Source organism: Pseudophryne corroboree, chromosome 2, assembly GCF_028390025.1.
Source record: "Pseudophryne corroboree isolate aPseCor3 chromosome 2, aPseCor3.hap2, whole genome shotgun sequence".
Lineage (NCBI taxonomy): Eukaryota > Metazoa > Chordata > Amphibia > Anura > Myobatrachidae > Pseudophryne > Pseudophryne corroboree.
The window spans coordinates 590205875-590230779 of record NC_086445.1 but is presented as its reverse complement, the minus strand read 5'-3'; the positions used below and the strand labels follow the sequence as shown (position 1 = coordinate 590230779).

General features: G+C 45.3%; 1 protein-coding gene across 6 annotated transcripts in view; it reads left to right on the top strand.

Moving 5' to 3' along the window:
• The window catches only part of PUM1 (pumilio RNA binding family member 1), a 152454-nt gene extending 135607 nt beyond the window's left edge, over positions 1-16847 (top strand). For all 6 annotated transcript variants that reach the window (XM_063954584.1, XM_063954583.1, XM_063954582.1 and 3 more), the window contains exons 21-22: positions 6994-7186; positions 15214-16847. In XM_063954584.1, the coding sequence (XP_063810654.1) occupies positions 6994-7186; positions 15214-15345 (325 nt within the window). In that variant the 3' untranslated portion in view covers positions 15346-16847. The remainder of the gene's footprint in view (positions 1-6993; positions 7187-15213) is intronic.
• Positions 16848-24905: the final 8058 nt, after the last annotated feature.

The following is a 24905-nucleotide window of genomic DNA, read 5'->3' as shown; positions in this document are numbered from 1 at the left end:
GATGTGCATGTCCCTTCTAGTATAGATGCACTCCTTTTGAATGGGCAAAAACTTTTATGTTCTTACCTGTTAAATCCTTTTCTTCAAATTCATAGGAAACACAGGCATAACATTAGGGTATAGGCTGGTGAGCTGGAACCTGGGGTCAAGGTAAGGAGTAGAGGAAGGAGAAGATTGGCACACACACAGTTCAAAACACACAGTGGATGTGAAAAGTGGAACAAGTAACAGTGCAAAACCCCCCCAGGAGCCAGATGGGCACTTTGTGTTCCCTATGGATTAGAAGAGCTTTAACAGGTAAGAACACAAATCTCCCTTTCTCTTTAGCCATAGGGAACATTTGGATAACCCTGGGACGTCCCAAAGCTTTCCCCCAAGTGGGGGTGCGCTCCTGAGCTGCGCCAAGAACTCCTCGACGAAAGTCCGCATCCACGTAGGCAAAGGTGTCAAAGGATGAGAACCTGATGAATATAAGGGCAGATAACCACATGGCTGCTTTACAAAGCTGCTCCGCAGAGGCGCCACTTTGTGCTGCCCAAAAAGTCCCCTTTGACCTTGTGGAATGAGCCATCACCACGGCAGCAAAATCCGCCGCAGAATAACCATTGCAGATAGTTAAACAAAGCAGGCCAGGCCAGTTTGAGAGTCCTTCAGGATACAGAGAGAATCCATTTTACGGTGTTTTGTCCTGTCCACTTGAATCCGGAGGACTCGCATATCATCTAAGGAGGTCTCCTTTGGTAAAGAATCCGGTAGTGGGAAAGAAGAGACCACAATCTCCTGGTTGATGTGAAAACCGCAAACTACCATAGGGAGGTAGCCTAGTTGTGTCCTAAGAACAGCCCGGTCTGAATGAAAAAAAAAAAAGTTTCTGCAGCGGGGTACACTGGGATTCCACAGGGAATACATTGGGTGTAGAGTTGGATCTTGATTCGAGGCACCAACAGGCTAAAGCTTTGACTGTTCCCAGGATGCATTGCATGGCCTCCTCTATAACCCTGCTTCCGTGCACAGGAGCTCAGTTTGAAAGTTGGTGCCTGCAGAGCAAGTCACTAACAGGTGGGGCTGAGCTAGGCAGCCCTGAAAAGAGCTTTTTAAGAAGACTTCAAGGGCCGCAGCCTTATTTATGTCATTCTGACATTCTGTGCTGTGGCTCTATCACCTCCCCAGCAGCGCTGCATACTCCCGCGGCCGGGTTCCCGGGTACTTGCAGCGGAGGTGCACCGGTCTTCAGGCACACCACCGGTGACGCTCTCCTGGATCAGGGAGTAGGTAAGAGGGACCCACAGGTAAATCGCGGTCACAGGAGATGGACCACGCCGCTGGCGTGAACACTGTACTGTACAGGGACCCCACTATATCCACCAGGGCAGGGAGCACAGATCGGATTTGCTAAAATCTGTTTTACATGGACTCCACAGTACCCGGTGGTGAGGACCAGCATAGGAGATAAGGCGCTGATCTGTAGTCCCTCCCCCAGCTCTGGGCGCCATCTACTGCTGGTGTTCCCGCCCTGGAGCTGCGTTTCCCTCTCCCTCACTACATGACCGATTTTGGCGCCATCTTTACACTGCTAGCTGGGCTGATCTACGAGACTGCAGGGCATCGTCTCCTCTGTAAAGCCCGCTTGTCTCATCAGCGCTGTGCATTTACAGGCACTAAAGTATTCTACATGTCATTATAGACAGTGTTAGTTAAGAACAAGTGTACTGACACAGTACCTGAATATTTAGTACAAGTATTCTGTGTGAGATATATATATATATATATATATATATATATATATATATATATATAATTTGTTTGTGTGTGTGTATGTATGTATGTATGTATATATATATATATATATATATATATATATTTGTAATTTTACTAGTCCTGTGCAGTTTTATTGTTTATCTGAAATAACTTCTGCATTATGCCTGTGACTGCGTGTGCCTGTAGCTGCTGTGTGGATTCCTTCTCGTGTATCACACTTATTGCTGTCACTTTATTCTGTACCCTGGGAGGCTAGGTGCGTCAGGGTCTTTTATTTATATATTTAGTAACCTTCTAACGTTTGAATTTATCAGGTTTCTTAGACATAGTAGTGGGATCTACCTCATCATCAATTTGTAGAATCAGCTTAATAGCCTCCACAAGGTCAGGAACATAAACCTGGGTTGTAGATTCCTCGTCAGAAGCAACTGTATCAGTGTCTGATGGATCAGTATATTCCCCATCTTCATCAGAATAAATATCTGAAATATTAGTGGATTGTGAGGAGGAAACTGCCCGCTTAGATGACCCCATGACCCCACAGGGGCGTGGGGTGGACTTTTGTCTAACAAAGGATTGATTAAATTCTTGTATCTGGGTAGATAGAGTGTCTGCCCAGGGCGGATTAACTACAGGGATAATATGAAGCTAAGCTGCAATGGCACGGGAGTTCCCACAGGGGGTGTAATAGTGTTCACTCTAGGCTGTTTTAGCAGGGCGCCGCGCCCTGCCCGTTTTTTAACAGGCAAAACCCGCCCTGCCCCTTTTGCGGCGCCCTGCTAGAACAGCCGCCCGCTCCCTGCCCTCCCGGCGTGTATAGATGCCGTGCGCATGCGCGCGGCATCCATTCACGCATTGGGAGAGGGCTGGGGGAAGCCCAGCACCGACGGAGGTGCTGGGCACGCCCCCAACAGTGACGTCGCCGGCCACAGACGCTCTCTATAGTAGCGCCTGTGGGCCGCACCGCCCCCTAAAATGACGGAGGCGTGGCCACTCCCCCTAATTTGCGTGGCCGTGCCCCCATTTCGGAAGCGCGCGCGGCCCCCGGAGTCCGGCGCCCTGCCCCTTTTCACTCCTAGAGTGAACACTATGTAATACGTGTCACAAGCGTATTCAGCATACTTGAAAACGTTGCCCAAGGTGGTTCCTGATTGACCACAGGTGCTGCGGGCTGACTGGTAGATGTGTGGCACCCAGTACCTGAACCAACAGTTAAAACATTCCTCTCAGGTAAATCCTTGGCGCAAGCAATGCATGATGCAGAAGTGTCCATGGATTTCCTGCCCTGTGTGGCAGACATTGTAGTGAATGTAGCCATAGAGCGTAGCCGTACAATATAGCCAGACAAATTTTAATACCTGCAAATAACCCGCTGATTTATGTGACAATAAATACAGGACACAAACAGAGAATTAAAGTGGTATGAGGCGACTGAAATACACTGTAAAACACAGCAAACAGTAAATGCTGTGTAGCACTATATATATATATATATATATATATATATATATATATATATATATATATATATATATATATATATATATATATATTATTATTTTTTTTAATACAGGTTGAGTATCCCATATCCGAAATACGGAATATTCCAAAATACGGACTTTTTTGAGTGAGAGTGAGATAGTGAAACTTTTGTTTTTTGATGGCTCAATGTACACAAACTTTGTTTAATACACAAAGCTATTAAAAATATTGTATTAAATGACCTTCAGGCTGTGTGTATAAGTAACATAAATGAATTGTGTGACTGTACACTCACTTTGTTTAATGCACAAAGTTATAAAAATTAATGGCTAAAATGACCTTCAGGCTGTGTGTATAAGGTGTATATAAAACATAAATACATTCTGTGCTTAGACTTGGGTCCCATCACCATGATATCTCATTATGGTATCTAATTATTCCAAAATATGGAAAAATCCCATATCCGAAATACCTCTGGTCCCAAGCATTTTGGATAAGGGATACTCAACCTGTATATATTATAGTAGTTTTACCACATTCTGACCATTTAATTGACATTCGTCGGGAATCCTGGTCGTCTCCAGGAAAAAAATTCTCCCCGTCTAAAAAGATGCTAGCTCGTTATCCTATCCCTGCTGAATTGAGTGCCAAAATGGGAAACCCCACTGCCGGTGGACTCTCATGTCACTTGTCTTGTGGTGTCATCTTCTCTGGCTGTCACTGCTGTCACCTCCCTGAAGGAACCGACGGATAGGCGTGGAGGGATGCCAGAAGTCTATTTTACTCACTCAACGGTGCTGTACATAGACCCACTATGGCGACCTCCTGGGCCGCAAAAGGAATTGAAGCATGGGTTCAGGCATTGGAGGTGGAACTGCCTCTGGATATTTCTGGCACTGCCAGACAATATCTGTCTCGCATTACCACAGCCTCCCACTATATTCAGGAGGCGGCCTCTGAGGCAGGTGTAATTGCGGCCAAGGCATCTACTCCGTCTGTTCTGGCTCGCCGAATGCTGTGGTTAAGCTCCTGGAAAGTGGACATAGCCTGTTCAAGTATAATCAGACAATGCCACTACAGTGGCATACATAAATCATCAAGGCGGCACTCGAAGCCGCATGGCAATGATGGAAGTGTCAAAAATCCTTCATCGTCTGCCAGCAATATCGGCAGTGTTCATTTCGGGAGTCCTCAACTGGAACAAATCTGACACACTCTGCAAATGTTATATCTGCCCCATCTGCAGTGCACATGGTTTTGCTCAGCTGCTAACAAAGTTGCTCTTACGATCAGGTCCCATTATCCTCAGGAAGTATACTATTTTATCTCTTAAATCACTTCCCCTTTTATTTACTTTAGAAGATTGTAAATGGATCAATTTGGCCTTAGTAAGTTTATTTGGAATTACAAACAATGCAAAATTGTTCTTTTGCGGTTGCAACATTTAAAAACCAGCAGGGACATTAACTTTCCCAATATTACACACTAGAACTATGCAATCCGAATAAATCTTCAGGATTGGCTGCAAAACCCAGACATATAGTATGTACTGACTTCACTCTTGATAACCATTTTCTAACAGACTGGAAGTCACCTTCAGGATCAAGAGATCCTTTTAATCAGTGAAGGAAAATACTCTCCTCGGGAACGCATACACAGTGTGGAACATTTGAGACATAAAACTCATTTAAATGCCCACATTACTGTTGTCCCATTATTTTTACAAAATCCTTCCTTTTCTGGCAGAGAGTTCCAAATATCGACCTGCTTGTGTAATGTTAACATTGACCATTTCAATACTGATGAAATGTCGACATAGTTAGAATGTCGATCTACCGTTTCTGGTGCACTAGTGGCGACTTACCTGGTGCTGTGGGTTGGGGGGCTCCAGCGTTGTCTTCCAGGTCTGACGGTGACCCAACAATGATTTTGGATCCTCCAGCACTTCCAATGATGAGCTGCTAATCCTAACTCTCCCGCCATTGCCTAACCCAGGCATTCCTAATCTCATTCCTCAAGGCACACTAACAGTGCAGGTTTTACTAATATTGAGGCTTCAGCACAGATGGTTACATCAAAGTAACTGAGGAACTAATTAAGTCACCTGGGCTCAAGCATGGATATCACTAAAACGTAGACTGTTGGCGTGTGTTCTTGACCGAGTTTGGGAATGCCTAGCCTAACACCTTCCCTCCCCTGCGGTCCATGCAGAATATACACGTTGAACATTTTTAAAGTCAGATTGACATTGTCTGAAACGGGGCTAAAGAGTCCCATACACTACAACGATATGTCTGAGGCTGAAGTCGGATGTAATTTCTCTTGAACTCCCCAGGTACCTTCCCGGGAGTGATTCCATACGATTTGGTACTTTTGTGCTATTTTTGCATAAGATATATCGCATGCGATTGATGAAGCCGCAATATATCGTACGGCATACAATTGTACCATGAGATATATCTGATGGGCTGGATAGAGGGCTACGGGGGCTGGGAGTGTCCTGAGAATGCCAGTCATACTTCCCTGAGATATATCACATGCGCTATATCACATGCACAAAAAACACACTTTTTTCATCCGATTCCATCCAATTCCGATATATCATTACTGCAGCACCAACAACCTAGGGGATCCTGTCCGGCAGCCAGGGGGACGTGCATCAGATTGGATACGCTCTAAAACACATACGATTGTACACGATTTCATACAATATATCAGACGGATATATCGGAATTGTATGACTTTGTTTAAAAGTCGTACTAGTGTATCGGGCCCTTTAGACCTGTCGAGTTTGGCCGCCTTCCTGACAATCCACGGGAATTCCCAACTTGTCGGGAAAAAAACTGCTGGCATTGAATAGGTCGGACCCCCTTCCGACCTGAAACAGTCGGAAACTGCCGTCTTTCCGACAAGACGGTAGTTTCCGACATGCATTGAGTAAACCCCATAGCCAGAATGCAAATATTGTGGTCTGATCATCGGAGTCCTAAAACCAGAGTTATTAAAATAAGACAAACCGTTTTTCAAATATTCTTAAAATAGTAAAAGTAAACATTTAAAAAATCACTTAATAAAAGTTGTAATTATCTTGAAAACAATTTAGTTAAAATCCTATTATAGGTAAAAAAAACAAGAAAATTAAACATCTAGTGGCATATTATACTGAAACATAATTGTTTTGCATTCATTTTTTAGTGGTCTGGATTTCTTTTTATCACTAGAGCAAGCTATCGGTCTTCTATTAACATAAACATGCTAATACCATTCACTGAATTGCATACCCTATATTGAACGTTAATGAAAACGTATAGTCAACTTTCAATTGTCCCTCTTCAGTTAAAAACCAATTGACTCCAGTAAGTGTGCCTATTGGACGTTAGTTTTTCTTTACTGAATTTTGGCATTTTGTGGTTTTTAATTTTTTTGGGTATATGTAATAGCCTGCGACTTGCAAGCATCGGCAAGTTTCCAGCGAAACCGGGATAGTTTTGCCTGTTTAAATGATTGCTACTTTACAAAATTGTCCAGTCCTGCTCCAGAAAATCGCAGATGTCTGTAAGTTGCAGACTAACTACATGGTCTGATAAATCCAGTAACTTTTATCTTTTAAGTAGATTTAAAGTAGTACTTACATATTTAGAAGAATTGTTATGAGATTTTTTTATATCAATTGGCTACCTTTGTTAATGTTCCTGATGCATATCTGGTTACACTGATGCACAGAACTTTATCTACTCCTTTATTTTGTCACAGTAATGTAGTGGAGAAGTGTGTGACACATGCGTCTCGCACAGAACGGGCAATGCTAATTGATGAAGTGTGTTCGATGAATGATGGGCCTCACAGTGCCTTATACACCATGATGAAGGATCAGTATGCCAACTACGTGGTACAGAAAATGATTGATGTGGCTGAGCCAGCCCAACGCAAGATTGTCATGCACAAGGTGAGTGAAAGACCATCAGTAAACTATAGGTAATTTCAACAGGAAGGCATATGTTCTAGTCATGCTATTATTCCTAAACCTACAGAGTCTGTCAGACTGTTATGGAATTCAGGACGCTGAAGAACACTGACCTGTTTAGACTTGCTGATCTAGTTTAGTATCTCTGTCACTATGGGCTGATGTTTTAGGCAGTGAAAGGAGAGAAGTGGACAAGTTGCCCATGGCAACCATCTACCTATTATTTTATAGAATGTACTTTATAAATGCTGCCTCAAATCTGGTTGTTAGGGGCAACTTCTCCACTCTTTTCACTGCTTCATAAATCATCGTCATTGTCTCAGTCTAAAGGTTGCTGAAGAGGTTGCAGTATTATTATTATTTATTATTACATTTCTCTAACGTCCTAGTGGATGCTGGGAGCTCCGTAAGGACCATGGGGAATAGCGGGCTCCGAAGGAGGCTGGGCACTCTAGAAAGATTTATGACTACCTGGTGTGCACTGGCTCCTCCCACTATGACCCTCCTCCAAGCCTCAGTTAGATTTCGTGCCCGGCCGAGGTTGGATGCACACTAGGGGCTCTCCTGAGCCCTTAGAAAGAAAGTATAGTTAGGTTTTTTATTTTCAGTGAGACCTGCTGGCAACAGGCTCACTGCAGCGAGGGACTAAGGGGAGAAGAAGCGAACTCGCCTGCTTGCAGCCGGATTGGGCTTCTTAGGCTACTGGACACCATTAGCTCCAGAGGGATCGACCGCAGGCCCAGTCCTTGGTGTTCGGTCCCGGAGCCGCGCCGCCGTCCCCCTTACAGAGCCAGAAGCAAGAAGAGGTCCGGAAAAACGGCGGCAGAAGACATCAGTCTTCACCAAGGTAGCGCACAGCACTGCAGCTGTGCGCCATTGCTCCTCATGCACACTTCACACTCTGGTCACTGAGGGTGCAGGGCGCTTGGGGGGGGGGGGGGGGCAATAATAACACCTTGGCTGGCAAAAATACCACAATATATAGCCCCAGAGGCTATATATGTGGTAAATACCCCTGCCAGAATCCAGAAAAAAGTGGGAGAATAGGCCGCGGAAAAGGGGCGGAGCTATCTCCCTCAGACACACTGGCGCCATTTCTCCTTCACAGATCCGCTGGAAGGAAGCTCCCTGGCTCTCCCCTGCAGTCTACACTACAGAACAGGGTAAAAACAGAGAGGGGGGGCACTAAATTTAGGCGCAATATATATATATATATATATATATATATATATATATATATATATATATAATATAAAAAGCAGCTATAGGGGACATAACTCAGTTAGTCCCTGCATTATATAGCGCTCTGGTGTGTGCTGGCATACTCTCACTCTGTCCCCCCAAAGGGCTTTTGTGGGTCCTGTCCTCATTCGGAGCATTCCTTGTGTGTGTGCGGTGTGTCGGTACGGCTGTGTCGACATGTTTGATGAGGATAATGATGTGGAGGCGGAGCAGATGCCTTTAGAAGGGATGTCACCCCCTGCGGGGCAGACACCTGAGTGGATGGGCTTATGGAAAGTAATGAGTGCACGTATAGACTCCTTATATAAGAAAATCGACGACATGCCAAATGTGGGACAGCCGACTTCTCAGCTCGTGCCTGCCCAGGCGTCGCATGGGTCGTCAGGGGCTCTAAAACGCCCGCTACCACAAGCAGACCCAGATGTCGACACTGATACTGACACCAGTGTCGACGACGATGAGTCTAACCTGATGCCTACTAAGGCCATTCACTGCATGATTGAGGCAATGAAAGAGGTGTTACACATTTCTGATATAACTACAGGTACCACTAAAAAGGGTATTATGTTTGGAGAGAAAAAACTACCCGTAGTTTTTCCCCCATCAGATGAATTAAATGAAGTGTGTGAAGAAGCGTGGGCTTTCCCTGATAAAAAATTGGTAATTCCTAAGAAGGTACTAATGGCGTTCCCTTTCCCGCCAGAGGATAGGTCACGTTGGGAAACACCCCCTAGAGTGGATAAAGCGCTCACACGTTTGTCTAAAAAGGTGGCACTACCGTCTCCGGATACGGCCGCCCTCAAGGAACCTGCTGATAGAAAGCAGGAGGCGATCCTGAAGTCTGTATATACACACACAGGCATTATACTTAGGCCAGCTATTGCGTCAGCTTGGATGTGCAGTGCTGCCGCTGCGTGGTCATATAAACTGTCAGAAAATATTGACACATTAGACAGAGACACGATCCTGTTAACCATAGACCATATAAAAGACTCAGTCTTATATATGAGAGATGCACAAAGGGAAATCTGCCGACTGGCATCTAAAGTAAGTGCATTGTCCATTTCTGCTAGGAGAGGCTTATGGACTCACCAGTGGACAGGAGATGCAGATTCAAAAAAGCACATGGAAGTGTTACCATATAAGGGTGAGGAATTATTTGGGGATGGTCTCTCGGACCTAGTTTCCACAGCAACGTCTGGGAAGTCAGCATTTTTACCCCATGTCCCCTCACAGCCTAAGAAGGCGCCGTTTTATCAGGTTCAGTCCTTTCGGACCCAGAAAAACAGGCGTGGAAAAGGCGGGTCCTTTCTGTCCAGAGGCAGAGGTAGGGGAAAAAGGCTGCAACAAACAGCAGGTTCCCAGGAGCAAAAGTCCTCCCCCGCTGCTTCTTCCAAGTCCGCCGCATGACGGTGGGGCTCCACAGGCGGAGCCAGGTACGGTGGGGGGTCGCCTCAAAAATTTCAGCGATCAGTGGGTTCGCTCACAGGTGGATCCCTGGATCCTGCAAATAGTATCTCAGGGGTACAAGCTGGAATTCGAGGCGTCCCCACCCCACCGGTTCCTAAAATCTGCCTTGCCGATTGCTCCCTCAGACAGGGAGGCGGTGCTAGCGGCAATTCACAAGCTGTATTCCCAGCAGGTGATAATCAAGGTACCCCTACTTCAACAAGGCCGGGGTTATTATTCCACACTATTTGTGGTACCGAAACCGGACGGTTCGGTGAGACCCATTCTAAATTTGAAATCCTTGAACACGTACATAAAGAAATTCAAGTTCAAGATGGAATCGCTCAGGGCTGTTATTGCAAGCCTGGACGAGGGGGATTACATGGTATCCCTGGACATCAAGGATGCTTACTTGCATGTCCCCATTTACCATCCTCACCAGGAGTACCTCAGATTTGTGGTACAGGATTGCCATTACCAATTCCAGACGCTGCCGTTTGGACTGTCCACGGCACCGAGGGTATTTACCAAGGTTATGGCGGAAATGATGATACTCCTTCGAAGAAAGGGAGTTTTAATTATCCCGTACTTGGACGATCTCCTAATAAAAGCGAGGTCCAAGGAACAGTTGTTGGTGGGAGTAGCACTATCTCAGGAGGTGCTGCACCAGCACGGCTGGATTCTGAATATCCCAAAGTCACAGCTGGTTCCGACGACACGGCTACTGTTCCTGGGTATGATTCTGGATACAGTCCAGAAGAAAGTGTTTCTCCCGGAGGAGAAAGCCAGGGAGTTGTCATCTCTAGTCAGAGACCTCCTAAAACCGAAACAGGTATCAGTGCATCGCTGCACACGGGTCCTGGGAAAGATGGTAGCTTCTTACGAAGCAATTCCCTTCGGCAGGTTCCATGCCAGAATCTTTCAGTGGGACCTGTTGGACAAGTGATCCGGATCGCATCTTCAGATGCATCGCTTAATAACCCTGTCTCCAAGAACCAGGGTGTCTCTACTGTGGTGGCTGCAGGGTGCCCATCTTCTAGAGGGCCGCAGGTTCGGAATACAGGACTGGGTCCTGGTGACCACGGATGCCAGCCTTCGAGGCTGGGGGGGCAGTCATACAGGGAAGAAACTTCCAAGGACTATTGTCGAGTCAGGAGACTTCCCTTCACATAAATATTCTGGAACTAAGGGCCATCTACAATGCCCTAAGTCGAGCAAAAGCCCTGCTCCTACACCAGCCGGTGCTGATCCAGTCAGACAACATCACGGCAGTCGCCCATGTAAATCGACAGGGCGGCACAAGAAGCAGGATGGCGATGGCAGAAGCCACAAAAATTCTCCGATGGGCGGAGAATCATGTACTAGCACTGTCAGCAGTGTTCATTCCGGGAGTGGACAACTGGGAAGCAGACTTCCTCAGCAGACACAACCTCCACCCGGGGGAGTGGGGACTTCACCCATTAGTCTTCCAGATGCTGGTAAACCGTTGGGAAAAACCACAGGTGGACATGATGGCGTCCCGTCTCAACAAAAAGTTAAAAAGATATTGCGCCAGGTCAAGGGACCCTCAGGCGATAGCTGTGGACGCTCTAGTGACACCGTGGGTGTACCAGTCGGTTTATGTGTTCCCTCCTCTGCCTCTCATTCCAAAGGTATTGAGAATAATAAGAAAGCGAGGAGTAAACACAATTCTCGTGGTTCCGGATTGGCCAAGACGAGCGTGGTACCCGGAACTTCAAGAGATGCTCTCAGAGGACCCGTGGCCTCTACTGCTCAGACAGGACCTGATACAGCAGGGGCCCTGTCTGTTCCAAGACTTACCGCGGCTGCGTTTGACGGCATGGCGGTTGAACACCGGATCCTAAAGGAAAAGGGTATTCCGGAAGAAGTCATTCCTACGCTTATTAAGGCCAGGAAAGATGTTACGGCAACGCATTATCACCGCATATGGCGAAAATATGTTGCATGGTGCGAGGCCAATAAGGCCCCAACAGAGGAATTTCAACTAGGTCGATTTCTGCATTTCCTGCAAGCAGGAGTGGATATGGGCCTAAAACTAGGCTCCATTAAAGTACAGATCTCGGCTCTGTCGATTTTCTTTCAAAAAGAACTAGCTTCAGTACCTGAAGTTCAGACTTTTGTAAAAGGAGTGCTGCATATTCAGCCCCCGTTTGTGCCTCCGGTGGCACCTTGGGATCTCAACGTGATGTTGAGTTTCTTAAAATCACATTGGTTTGAGCCACTAAAAACCGTGGATCTGAAATATCTCACGTGGAAAGTGGTCATGTTATTAGCCTTGGCTTCAGCCAGGCGAGTGTCAGAATTGGCGGCTTTATCATGTAAAAGCCCTCATCTGATTTTCCATATGGATAGGGCAGAGTTGAGGACTCGTCCCCAATTTCTCCCTAAGGTAGTGTCAGCGTTTCACCTGAACCAGCCTATTGTGGTGCCGGCGGCTACTAGTGAATTGGAGGACTCCAAGTTGCTAGACGTTGTCAGGGCCCTGAAAATATGTTTCCAGGACGGCTGGAGTCAGAAAATCTGACTCGCTGTTTATCCTGTATGCACCCAACAAGCTGGGTGCTCCTGCTTCTAAGCAGTCTATTGCTCGCTGGATTTGTAGTACAATTCAGCTTGCACATTCTGTGGCAGGCATACCACAGCCAAAATCTGTAAATGCCCATTCCACAAGGAAGGTGGGCTCATCTTGGGCGGCTGCCCGAGGGGTCTCGGCTTTACAACTTTGCCGAGCAGCTACTTGGTCAGGGGCAAACACATTTGCAAAATTCTACAAATTTGAAACCCTGGCTGAGGAGGACCTGGAGTTCTCTCATTCGGTGCTACAGAGTCAACCGCACTCTCCCGCCCGTTTGGGAGCTTTGGTATAATCCCCATGGTCCTTACGGAGTTCCCAGCATCCACTAGGACGTTAGAGAAAATAAGAATTTACTCACCGGTAATTCTATTTCTCGTAGTCCGTAGTGGATGCTGGGCGCCCATCCCAAGTGCGGATTGTCTGCAATACTTGTAAATAGTTATTGTTAACTAAAGGGTTATTGTTGAGCCATCTGTTGAGAGGCTCAGTTGTTTTCATACTGTCAAACTGGATATAGTATCACGAGTTGTACGGTGTGATTGGTGTGGCTGGTAAGAGTCTTACCCGGGATTCTAAATCCTTCCTTATTATGTCTGCTCGTCCGGGCACGGTGTCCTAACTGAGGCTTGGAGGAGGGTCATAGTGGGAGGAGCCAGTGCACACCAGGTAGTCATAAATCTTTCTAGAGTGCCCAGCCTCCTTCGGAGCCCGCTATTCCCCATGGTCCTTACGGAGTTCCCAGCATCCACTACGGACTACGAGAAATAGAATTACCGGTGAGTAAATTCTTATTTTTATTTATAGGGCGCCACAAGTGTTTCGCAGCGCCGTACAAAGGACAGTACAGGGAGACAAAACTTAGCATAACAGTAAATAAATAACAAAAATGGAGTGTAGGTAACAAAGAGCAACACAGTTCTCAAAACATAATACAGCTTAGATGAAAGTAGCGAAGGAGTAATCATTGTACTACTTGGGGCTGGCGGCCATAGATAGAGATGAGCCTTTACCAGCAGGAGAGAAAGCAGGTAAAGATGGTCGCTGAGTGAAATGTGTCAAGAAGAGGGTTTAGACAAGAGGAAAGAGGGCCCTGCTCTGAAGAGCTAACAATCTAGTGGGGAGGGGCAACAGACAGATGACATGAGGTGCAAGCAAGCAGGTAGAAGCCTGATGGTGGTATGCGAGCAAAGCAGAGATGTCCAAGGCAGGGGGATGGAGGAGCAGCCTAAGGACTAGGTTATGCATTGGAGGGGTACGCTTTGATAAATAGGTGGGTTTTCAATGCCCGTTTGAAGCTTTGCAAGGTCGGGGAGAGTCTAATGGAGCGGGGGAGCGCATTCCACTGAAGGGGTGCAGCACGGGCAAAATCCTGAACTTGTGCATGGGAAGCAGTGACCAAGGCAGAGGAGAGGCGACAGTCATCAGCCGACCGTAGTGGGTGGGAGGGAGTATGAAGGGAGAGGAGGTTGGAGATCTAGGGAGCAGTGGAATTAGAGATGGCCTTGTATGTGAGGGTGAGGAGTTTGAAGAGGATTCTGTAGGGGAATGGGAGCCAGTGTAGATTTTGTTGATGTGGAGCGGCGGGAGCGGAAGATGAGCCTAGCTGCAGAGTTGAGGACAGATTGGAGGGGAGCGATGTGGGAGCAAGTGAGGCCAGTGAGGAGCACATTGCAGTAGTCAAGTCGTGAGATGACCAGTGAGTGGATGATAAGTTTAGTAACTTCTCTATAGTATAAATACAGGCAACCTGGAAAGATTCTTGAGTCATTTTATGGATTTTTAAATTCTATTGCATTTGGTTTGCGCCTCATTTCATTGGTTAGCTCTTAACAGCACCTCTTTCTGACTGACAATTCTACTAATATTACCCATTATCTATCCTTTGCTCGATCATGTATGATCAACTGTCTGCTTTTTCCACATGGATCTTGCAATTCTATCTAATGTTCAACATGTCCAAAACAGAGCTGACCTTTCCTCCTCCCTGTCAGTGTCCTCTCAAATCTCCCTCAGTTAACACACACCTATTTGCTGAGCCTCCAAACTCCACTGCTTTTGTGTCATTCTTTCCACTTTGCTCTGCTTTACTTCTTGCGCCCAGTCTCTGTCCTCTATCGCCCTTGAAATATTACTAGAATACACCCGTTTCATGTCAAAGATGCAACCAAAACGCTTCACTGTTTTCTTAGGATCAATTGCTGTGACTTTTGTAGCCTCTTCCCATCTGTTTGTTTGTTTTAAATGCCATGGCAAAACTGATCTTTTATTATCTCCTTCACAACCACATCACCACTCTGTGAATCCCTACACTGGCTGCCCCATATCATTCAGGATTATATTCAAATTACGCTTTCTCACCTACAGAGTTATCAGCAATAGCAACTCTTCATATATCTGAAACTGCATACTTCAAATTCTGTAACTGCCTCTGACCTGCACCCTTATCTGCTCTCTGATGACCACCTCTGTCTTGCCTACACCTCCATAACACCTACAGTGCTGCTACGTGACCTACTAATCATACTCTTGTATACCTTGCATGTTCATGTTGTGTGTTGTGTTCACAGGCAGGCACAGATGAACAATGTGGCTATTTATATATCATGACAACTACTGAACAAGGGTTTTCAAGAATGGATGGTTAAAGGGGCCATCCGAATTTAATGTAATGGAAGGATGACTCTTCCAAATATTAAGCCTCACACCTCTTCTTCTTTTCCAGATCCGACCACATATTGCCACTCTTCGGAAATATACGTATGGCAAACACATTCTTGCCAAGCTGGAGAAATACTACATGAAGAATGGTATGGATCTGGGTCCAATGTGTGGGCCTTCCAATGGCATCATCTAGAGAGCTTCCTGAACCCCACCGTTTCACCCCTATTTCTGCCCACCACGTGGGAGATTCAGGGTGTAACTAACCTTTAACCGACCTTTGTAAATGTCTTTAATTTTATTACACCTGACATATTAATTATTATTATTATTTTTAAAGATCAACTTAACCCTCCCTCACTGTATTTCTGTATAGAATCACTTGTACATATCTTGTACATGTCCTACCCCCCCCCCTTGCTGAACGCACTTTCCTCCAATATGTGCGCCAGAGCCCATGTGAATAAATTTGCTCGCTCCAAAGTCCAAAAGGATACTGAAACTTTTTTAAGCTGAAACATGTTGTTCCCCTCATCTTTGTTTTATTTTAAAACATGCTTTGATTAACCAGAGTTCTCCATTTCTATACGTACGTTCGTATACATACAATTTTTTTTTTTCCAAGCAAATTCTGTTTTATCGTGCAGAAATTGGAGTCGAGGCAGGTGTAAGACTGCCCTTTTTACGACTGTATTATTTGATTTCAAATGAGACTTACTTTAGCATGTCCACCTTAATTCTAACCCCTATACCCTTTTTTCTTTTTTTTTGCTTTGTATAAATATGTAGTGTATACTTGATATAGATATTTGCATATATATATAAAAATTTGTAGTATTTTTTCTTTTAGTTTTTTTGATGTTTAAAATACAGATGTATCCTGCAGTTAGTGGACATAACCCCTTTTGACTGTAAAATTGTACATTTGTAAAACCTCAGTAATGTAAATGTGAGTTTGAAAATCGACATAACCCCCTCCCTTTTTTTGGTAAGAGATAAGAAAAGGCAAAAAAAAATAATAAACTTTAGGCCAAATTGCATTTCCAGAATTCTTCTACAGATATATTGGTCGTGATGTTGTAAATTGTAAATTGTAATTTCTGCCGGGCAAGACAAAACCGCATATTTCCCCTTCTCTTTTTTTAGTTGGTGTTTGATAGCTAATTTTACTTCCATGAATAATTTGGATGAATGTTAAATTTGCTCTAAATTAATGAACAAATCTTTTAAAATTAGCCGACTGCAAATATGTTTGACCAATTTGGAAATCTACGAGCTGAAACAGCCCTCATCCAGTTGGAAATCTTGTTAGTAGTTCTTTCCTGTACAGACTATAACGTTTTGTTTTGCATTTTGTCTCACTTGTAAGTTGCTGTAACATATTGTCCACTTAATTCTTTCTTGTTTGAATATACAAATGTAATAGTTAAACGGTGTATATTTACAACAGACATGAAATCCCCTCTCTTTTGTGTATATTACAAATGAATTTTTCCAAGCACACTTGTTTAACTGTATGTGTATAATTAAGAATCCCCTTTTCAATTGCCGGATGGTGCAAGGAGGATGGCAATGGAGAAGGGGCATTATTGGCCCTGTGGATGCTTCTGATTTAGCAATTATTTTTTGTACTTTGTGTAGAATGTCTATAAACGATGTGTGATCTTTATTTTGAAAATTACAGAACTTTGGAATCTCTCTGTTGTCTGTCTATATGCACAAGCCTCATTTTTTTTCATGCATAGCCTGAGATTGTAACATTACTGCATTGTATTATCCTACAGTAACAGCAGCTCTAGTTAGCTGACTTGCTAGTACGTGGATATATTATTACTCTGCTGTATTTGATAAGGAAGTGCTTCTTTATGCGCCTAAAGATGGCTCTTGATCCAACATATAGAAGCCTACGAATCTGATTAGTACCCCATGTCAAATTACCAATGGGTAATTAAATGCGGGGTTGACCCCATCCCCACGCATTAAACTACAAAGGAGGACTTTCTCGCAGCATCAGGAGCTGGAAGGAAAAGGGACCGTCAGGTGTTTAACTTGTGGGGAAATCTATGGTTTCTGCAATATATGTGAATTCAGCAGGTTAGCACACATAACCGAAATACACAAAAACAACAAAGTAACAGCGCTTGTAATAATAATTTGTATGAACAATACTGTATCTAGGTAATCTAAAAATTCTATTTATTAAAAAATAAATGATTTTAATCATTTATTTTTTAATAAACAGCCCCGGCGCGCACTGGGCAGCGGGTTCGGTGAGCACGCCAGCCCGTGGAGGGGGTGCATAACTAGATTGACATAGTCCATAACAATTCACAAAATATATAATTTGCTTAATAGCGGTACCCTCCAGCTTGGTCGAACAGAATGTATGATTTAATTGAATGCAATGGGGAGAATCCGCATACTGTAAAGTGATATAGTGAACCATTTATATCTACTAGAAGTGTACCCATATAATTCCTAGATGACATTGTAAACGCCGGAATTGCACCTTCGATATGTAAAATATGCGTGCATCCCGCAGCAATAGTGTTAGTTCAAAATACATAATTTTTTAATGACGGCCTGAAATATTACCAGCTAACAGCCTCACTTACTATGTGCTAATAACATGACATATTAATGCACATGCATGATATGCACTATTGAATAAGCTATTTCTGAAAATATATGAAGCACAATTTATGAATAGAAACACAGATGCGACAAATGTCCGCTGTTATAATGTTCATGAGACATCGCTCTTTAGTGAGACTCCTATGTTAAATCTAAGAGGGAGAGCCGTAATCTATGTATATTAGTCTAAGTGTATTCTGATGATCCAAATTAACACATCATATAAAAGAACTGAGTATTAAGATTACATATCGAGATTAGGCGGTGTAAGAGCGGCGTGAGTACGCCAACCTGTGGTGAGGGTGTAAAACGGGACTGACATAGTTCATAATAATTCCATCAAAGATACCATCCGCTTATACAGTGGGATCTATTAGCTTGGTCAAACAGATTGTATGATCTAATTGAATGCATTCAAGTTCTTCCCCTGAATGAGTGATGGGAAGAGCTTATAAACTTGATATAGTGAACTACGTATATCTGCCAGAACCATACCCCTATATGATAATATAAACGCCAGAACTGCACCTTTGATATGTGTAATATGAGTGCATCCCGTAGTAACACGTCAGTCTAATATGATAGTGTAAACATTAGAACTGCACCTTTGAATCATATGAGTGCATCTTGCAGCAACAAGCCAGTTTAAAACATATTTTTCATATGACGGCTTGAAGTTTTACCAGCAAATTGCTTCACTCATTAGGTGCTAATGCTGACGCAATAACAACGTGACACATCAATGCACATACAAGTTATGCATCAATGTATAAGCCTTTCCTGATGAGCATTACATAAATGTATAATTAAGGAATAAAGATACAGAGGTGATAAGTGTCCGCTGCTATAATGTCCATGAGACATCGTTTTTTAGTGAGATCCTCATGCTAAAATTAAGAAAGAGAGCCGTATTTCAGGTATACTAATTTAAGTGTGCCTTGTTGAATAAAACTAACACATCACACAGCCTTATTCTGTGTAGTGCATAGGGGAAGCACAAGCCAGAACCGAAATTATTGAGATGCTTATACCCCACAGTACTATATCGGTACAATAGATAGTTCCAATACTTTACCAACATTCCATAAATACACCCTATATGATTAGATAACCCTAAATAGGGATTTAATTCAAGTAAATTAATTAAGGTGGTTTTTGGAAAATGAACATACACACACAATAATTCTATAAATAAAGACACATCAGTGTATTCAGTATTTCATTTGAATGTTTTGTAATTATTTGTCTTACAATTTTTCACACCAGTGGGCGATTTTAACTGTATGTTAATAAAAGTTACATTTTAATTATACTTACCTTTCTTTCTAAAGTGCGCCAACAAAGAGACAATCCTTTCCTATCTACTGTATCGCTTCAACTTCTTTTGTCTATGGCGGCACCCCCTAAAAAGCATCGTGAATTAATGTATGATATACAAATTGGGGAATCATATTGAGCAATATTACCTATTTGAGAATAGTCTGGTGCAGAGGACTCCCAGTCCCCTTTTCCTTAATCTATTGTATACCAACTCTAGCATCGTAGCTGCTATACGGTTGGGGTGTGGGAGTTGAGAGTCGGCTGGTGTTTTTATTTTCTTTTATTTAATTTTTTTTTTTCTCCCTGTAAAAATAATTGACCTGCCCCTTCTCCATAAGAGAGGGCTGATAAAAAGAAAATTTCCAGCCGGATCCAATACCTTCGCTTCAGTCATCTCCCAGTCTTTCTCTTCCTAGTTTAAAGGGTGAAAGCGCTGCGTAGTAACCCGGTAGAGGGTTTTAGAAACAACATGTCTAAGGCAACCAAGACCTCAAAGACCTGTTATGTCTGTACGAAATGTAACAAGAAGAGCACGCGGGTTGGCAGCTCCGGGGTGTGCGACTCCTGCTTAGACAAGGACGCACCACCTGGGAGTAGTGCTCTGGCTAAGGCATGGGAAGACAACCTTGCTAATAGAATCTCCAAGGAGATGGCAGAATCGTGCAAGCGGCAATCGGAATGGGCTGCGGGATTCTCAAAGACGATGGAGGAATTTCTCATCAAGTTAACGCCGCCCGCACAAGTAGAAACGAGTGTGCGCAAGGCAGTTAAAAGAATGCTTCCTATTATACCGGAATCAGAGGAGGAAGAGGTTTTTCTTCTTGATACGGAGGAAGGTGAGTTAATTGAACCCAACCTAGATGCCGATTTTCCAGAGGAGGACACGGCAATATCTGGTCTGGACTCCTTGATTGATGCGGTAAAGGAGATCCTAAACTTTCAGGTAGAAGAAATATGGGAGCCGGAAAAATTTGATTTGAATCCCAAAAGCCGCGTTCAGCAGTGTTTCTCTGACGTCCTAGTGGATGCTGGGAACTCCGAAAGGACCATGGGGAATAGCGGCTCCGCAGGAGACTGGGCACAAAAGTAAAAGCTTTAGGACTAGCTGGTGTGCACTGGCTCCTCCCCCTATGACCCTCCTCCAAGCCTCAGTTAGATTGTTGTGCCCGAACGAGAAGGGTGCAATCTAGGTGGCTCTCCTGAGCTGCTTAGAGTAAAAGTTTAAATTAGGTTTTTTATTTTCAGTGAGTCCTGCTGGCAACAGGCTCACTGCATCGAGGGACTAAGGGGAGAAGAAGCGAACTCACCTGCGTGCAGAGTGGATTGGGCTTCTTAGGCTACTGGACATTAGCTCCAGAGGGACGATCACAGGCCCAGCCATGGATGGGTCCCAGAGCCGCGCCGCCGTCCCCCTTACAGAGCCAGAAGAGCAGAAGAGGTCCGGAAAATCGGCGGCAGAAGACGTCCTGTCTTCAATAAGGTAGCGCACAGCACCGCAGCTGTGCGCCATTGCTCTCAGCACACTTCACACTCCGGTCACTGAGGGTGCAGGGCGCTGGGGGGGGGGGCGCCCTGAGACGCAATAAAAATACCTTAGATGGCAAAAAATACATCACATATAGCTCCTGGGCTATATGGATGCATTTAACCCCTGCCAGAATACATAGAAAAACGGGAGATAAGGCCGCCGATAAGGGGGCGGAGCCTATCTCCTCAGCACACTGGCGCCATTTTCCCTCACAGCTCCGTTGGAGGGAAGCTCCCTGGCTCTCCCCTGCAGTCGCTACACTACAGAAAGGGTTAAAAAAGAGAGGGGGGGCACTAATTATGCGCAGTATTAAAGATACAGCAGCTATAAGGGGAAAAACACTTATATAAGGTTATCCCTGTATATATATATATATAGCGCTCTGGTGTGTGCTGGCAAACTCTCCCTCTGTCTCCCCAAAGGGCTAGTGGGGTCCTGTCCTCTATCAGAGCATTCCCTGTGTGTGTGCTGTATGTCGGTACGTTTGTGTCGACATGTATGAGGAGAAAAATGATGTGGAGACGGAGCAGATTGCCTGTAATAGTGATGTCACCCCCTAGGGGGTCGACACCTGAGTGGATGAACTGTTGGAAGGAATTACGTGACAGTGTCAGCTCTGTATAAAAGACAGTGGTTGACATGAGACAGCCGGCTACTCAGCTTGTGCCTGTCCAGACGTCTCATAGGCCGTCAGGGGCTCTAAAGCGCCCGTTACCTCAGATGGCAGATATAGACGCCGACACGGATACTGACTCCAGTGTCGACGGTGAAGAGACAAATGTGACTTCCAGTAGGGCCACACGTTACATGATTGAGGCAATGAAAAATGTTTTACACATTTCTGATAATACGAGCACCACCAAAAAGGGGTATTATGTTCGGTGAGGAAAAACTACCTGTAGTTTTCCTGAATCTGAGAAATTAAATGAGGTGTGTGATGATGCGTGGGTTTCCCCCGATAACAACTGATAATTTCTAAAATGTTATTGGCATTATATCCTTTCCCGCCAGAGGTTAGGGTGCGTTGGGAAACACCCCCTAGGGTGGATAAAGCGCTCACACGCTTGTAAGGGCTCTACCCTCTCCTGAGATGGCCGCCCTTAAGGATCCTGCTGATAGAAAGCAGGAGGGTATCCTAAAATGTATTTACACACATACTGGTGTTATACTGCGACCAGCAATCGCCTCAGCCTGGATGTGCAGTGCTGGGTTGGCGTGGTCGGATTCCCTGACTGAAAATATTGATACCCTAGATAGGGACAGTATATTATTGCCTATAGAGCATTTAAAAGATGCATTTCTATATATGCGTGATGCACAGCGGAATATTTGCCGACTGGCATCAAGTCTAAGTGCGTTGTCCATTTCTACCAGTAGAGGGTTATGGACACGACAGTGGTCAGGTGATGCGGATTTCAAACGGCATTTGGAAGTATTTGTTTATTAAGGGGAGGAGTTATTTGGGGTCGGTCTTTCAGACCTGGTGGCCACGGCAACAGCTGGGAAATCCACGTTTGTACCCCAGGTCGCCTCTCAACATGAGAAGACGCCGTATTATCAGGCGCAGTCTTTTCGTGGACAAGCGGGCAAAAGGTTCCTCATTTCTGCCCCGTGACAGAGGGAGAGGAAAAAGGCTGCAGAAATCAGCCAGTTCCCAGGAACAGAAACCCTCTCCCGCCTCTGCCAAGCCCTCAGTATGACGCTGGGGCTTTACAAGCAGAATCAGGCACGGTGGGGGGCCCGTCTCAATGAATTTCAGCGCGCAGTGGGCTCACTCGCAAGTAGACCCCTGGATCCTTCAGGTGATATCTCAGGGGTACAAATTGGAATTCGAGACGTCTCCCCCTCGCCGTTTCCTAAAGTCGGCTTTACCGATGTCTCCTTCTGACAGGGAGACAGTTTTGGAAGCCATTCACAAGCTGTATTCCCAGCAGGTGATAATCAAGGTACCCCTCCTGCAACAGGGAACGGGGTATTATTCCACACTGTTGTGGTACCGAAGCCGGACGGCTCGGTGAGACCGATTCTAAATCTAAAATCTTGAACACTTACATACGGAGGTTCAAATTCAAGATTGAGTCACTCAGAGCAGTGATTGCGAACCTGGAAGAAGGGGACTACATGATGTCTCGGGACATCAAGGATGCTTACCTTCATGTCCCAATTTACCCTTCTCACCAAGTGTACCTCAGGTTTATGGTACAGAACTGTCACTATCAGTTCAGACGCTGCCGTATGGATGGTCCACGGCACCCCGGGTCTTTACCAAGGTAATGGCCGAAATGATGATATTCCTTCGAAGGAAGGGAATTTTAGTTATCCCTTACTTGGACGATTCCCTGATAAGGGTAAGATCCAGGGAACAGTTGGAGGTCGGTGTAGCACTATCTCAGGTTGTGTTGCGGCAGCACGATTGGATTCTCAATATTCCAAAATCGCAGCTGGTTCCGACGACTCGTCTTCTGTTCCTAGGGATGATCCTGGACACAGTCCAGAAAAAGGTGTTTCTCCCAGAGGAGAAAGCCAGGGAGTTATCCGAGCTAGTCAGGAACCTCCTAAAACCGAGCCAAGTCTCAGTGCATCAATGCACAAGGGTTCTGGGTAAAATGGTGGCTTCCTACGAAGCAATCCCATTCGGCAGATTCCACGCAAGAACTTTCCAGTGGGACCTGCTGGACAAATGGTCCGGGTCGCATCTTCAGATGCATCAGCGGATAACCCTGTCACCAAGAACAAGGGTGTCCCTCCTGTGGTGGTTGCAGAGTGCTCATCTTCTAGAGGGCCGCAGATTCGGCATTCAGGACTGGGTCCTGGTGACCACGGATGCCAGCCTGCGAGGCTGGGGAGCAGTCACACAGGGAAGGAATTTCCAGGGCTTATGGTCAAGCCTGGAGACATCACTTCACATAAATATCCTGAAGCTAAGGGCCATTTACAATGCTCTAAGCTTAGCAAGACCTCTGCTTCAGGGTCAGCCGGTGTTGATCCAGTCGGACAACATCACGGCAGTCACCCACGTAAACAGACAGGGTGGCACAAGAAGCAGGAGGGCAATGGCAGAAGCTGCAAGGATTCTTCGCTGGGCGGAAAATCATGTGATAGCACTGTCAGCAATTCCGGGAGTGGACAACTGGGAAGCAGACTTCCTCAGCAGACACGACCTCCACCCGGGAGAGTGGGGACTTCACCCAGAAGTCTTCCACATGATTATAAACCGTTGGGAAAAACTCGACAGGTATTGCGCCAGGTCAAGGGACCCTCAGGCAATAGCTGTAGACGCTCTGGTAACACCGTGGGTGTACCAGTCAGTGTATGTGTTCCCTCATCTGCCTCTCATACCCAAGGTACTGAGATTGATAAGATGGAGAGGAGTAAGCACTATATTCGTGGCTCCGGATTGGCCAAGAAGGACTTGGTAACCGGAACTTCAAAAGATGCTCACGGAGGATCCGTGGCCTCTACCTCTAAGAAGGGACCTGCTTCAGCAAGGACCCTGTCTGTTCCAAGACTTACCGCGACTGCGTTTGACGGCATGGCGGTTGAACGCCGGATCCTGAAGGAAAAAAGGCATTCCGGATGAGGTCATCCCTATCCTGATCAAAGCCAGGAAGGATGTAACCGCAAAACATTATCACCGCATTTGGCGAAAATATGTTGCGTGGTGCGAGGCCAGTAAGGCCCGACGGAGGAAATTCAACTGGGTCGATTCCTACATTTCCTGCAAACAGGAGTGTCTATGGGCCTGAAATTGGGGTCCATTAAGGTTCAAATTTCGGCCCTGTCAATTTTCTTCCAAAAAGAACTAGCTTCAGTCCCTGAAGTTCAGACGTTGTAAAAGGGGTACTGCATCTACAGCCTCCTTTTGTGCCTCCAGTGGCACCTTGGGATCTCAATGTAGTTTTTGGGTTCCAAAAAGTCACATTGGTTTGAACCACTTAAATCTGTGGAGTTAAAATATCTCACATGGAAAGTGGTCATGCTGTTGGCCCTGGCCTGGGCCAGGCGCGTGTCAGAATTGGCGGCTTTATCCTGTAAAAGCCCTTATCTGATTTTCCATTCGGACAGGGCGGAATTAAGGACTCGTCCTCAGTTTCTCCCTAAGGTGGTTTCAGCGTACCGTTTCACCTGAACCAACCTATTGTGGTGCCTGCGGCTACTAGGGACTTGGAGGACTCCAAGTTGCTAGACGTTGTCAGGGCCCTGAAAATATGTTTCCAGGACGGCTGGAGTCAGAAAATCTGACTCGCTGTTTATCCTGTATGCACCCAACAAGC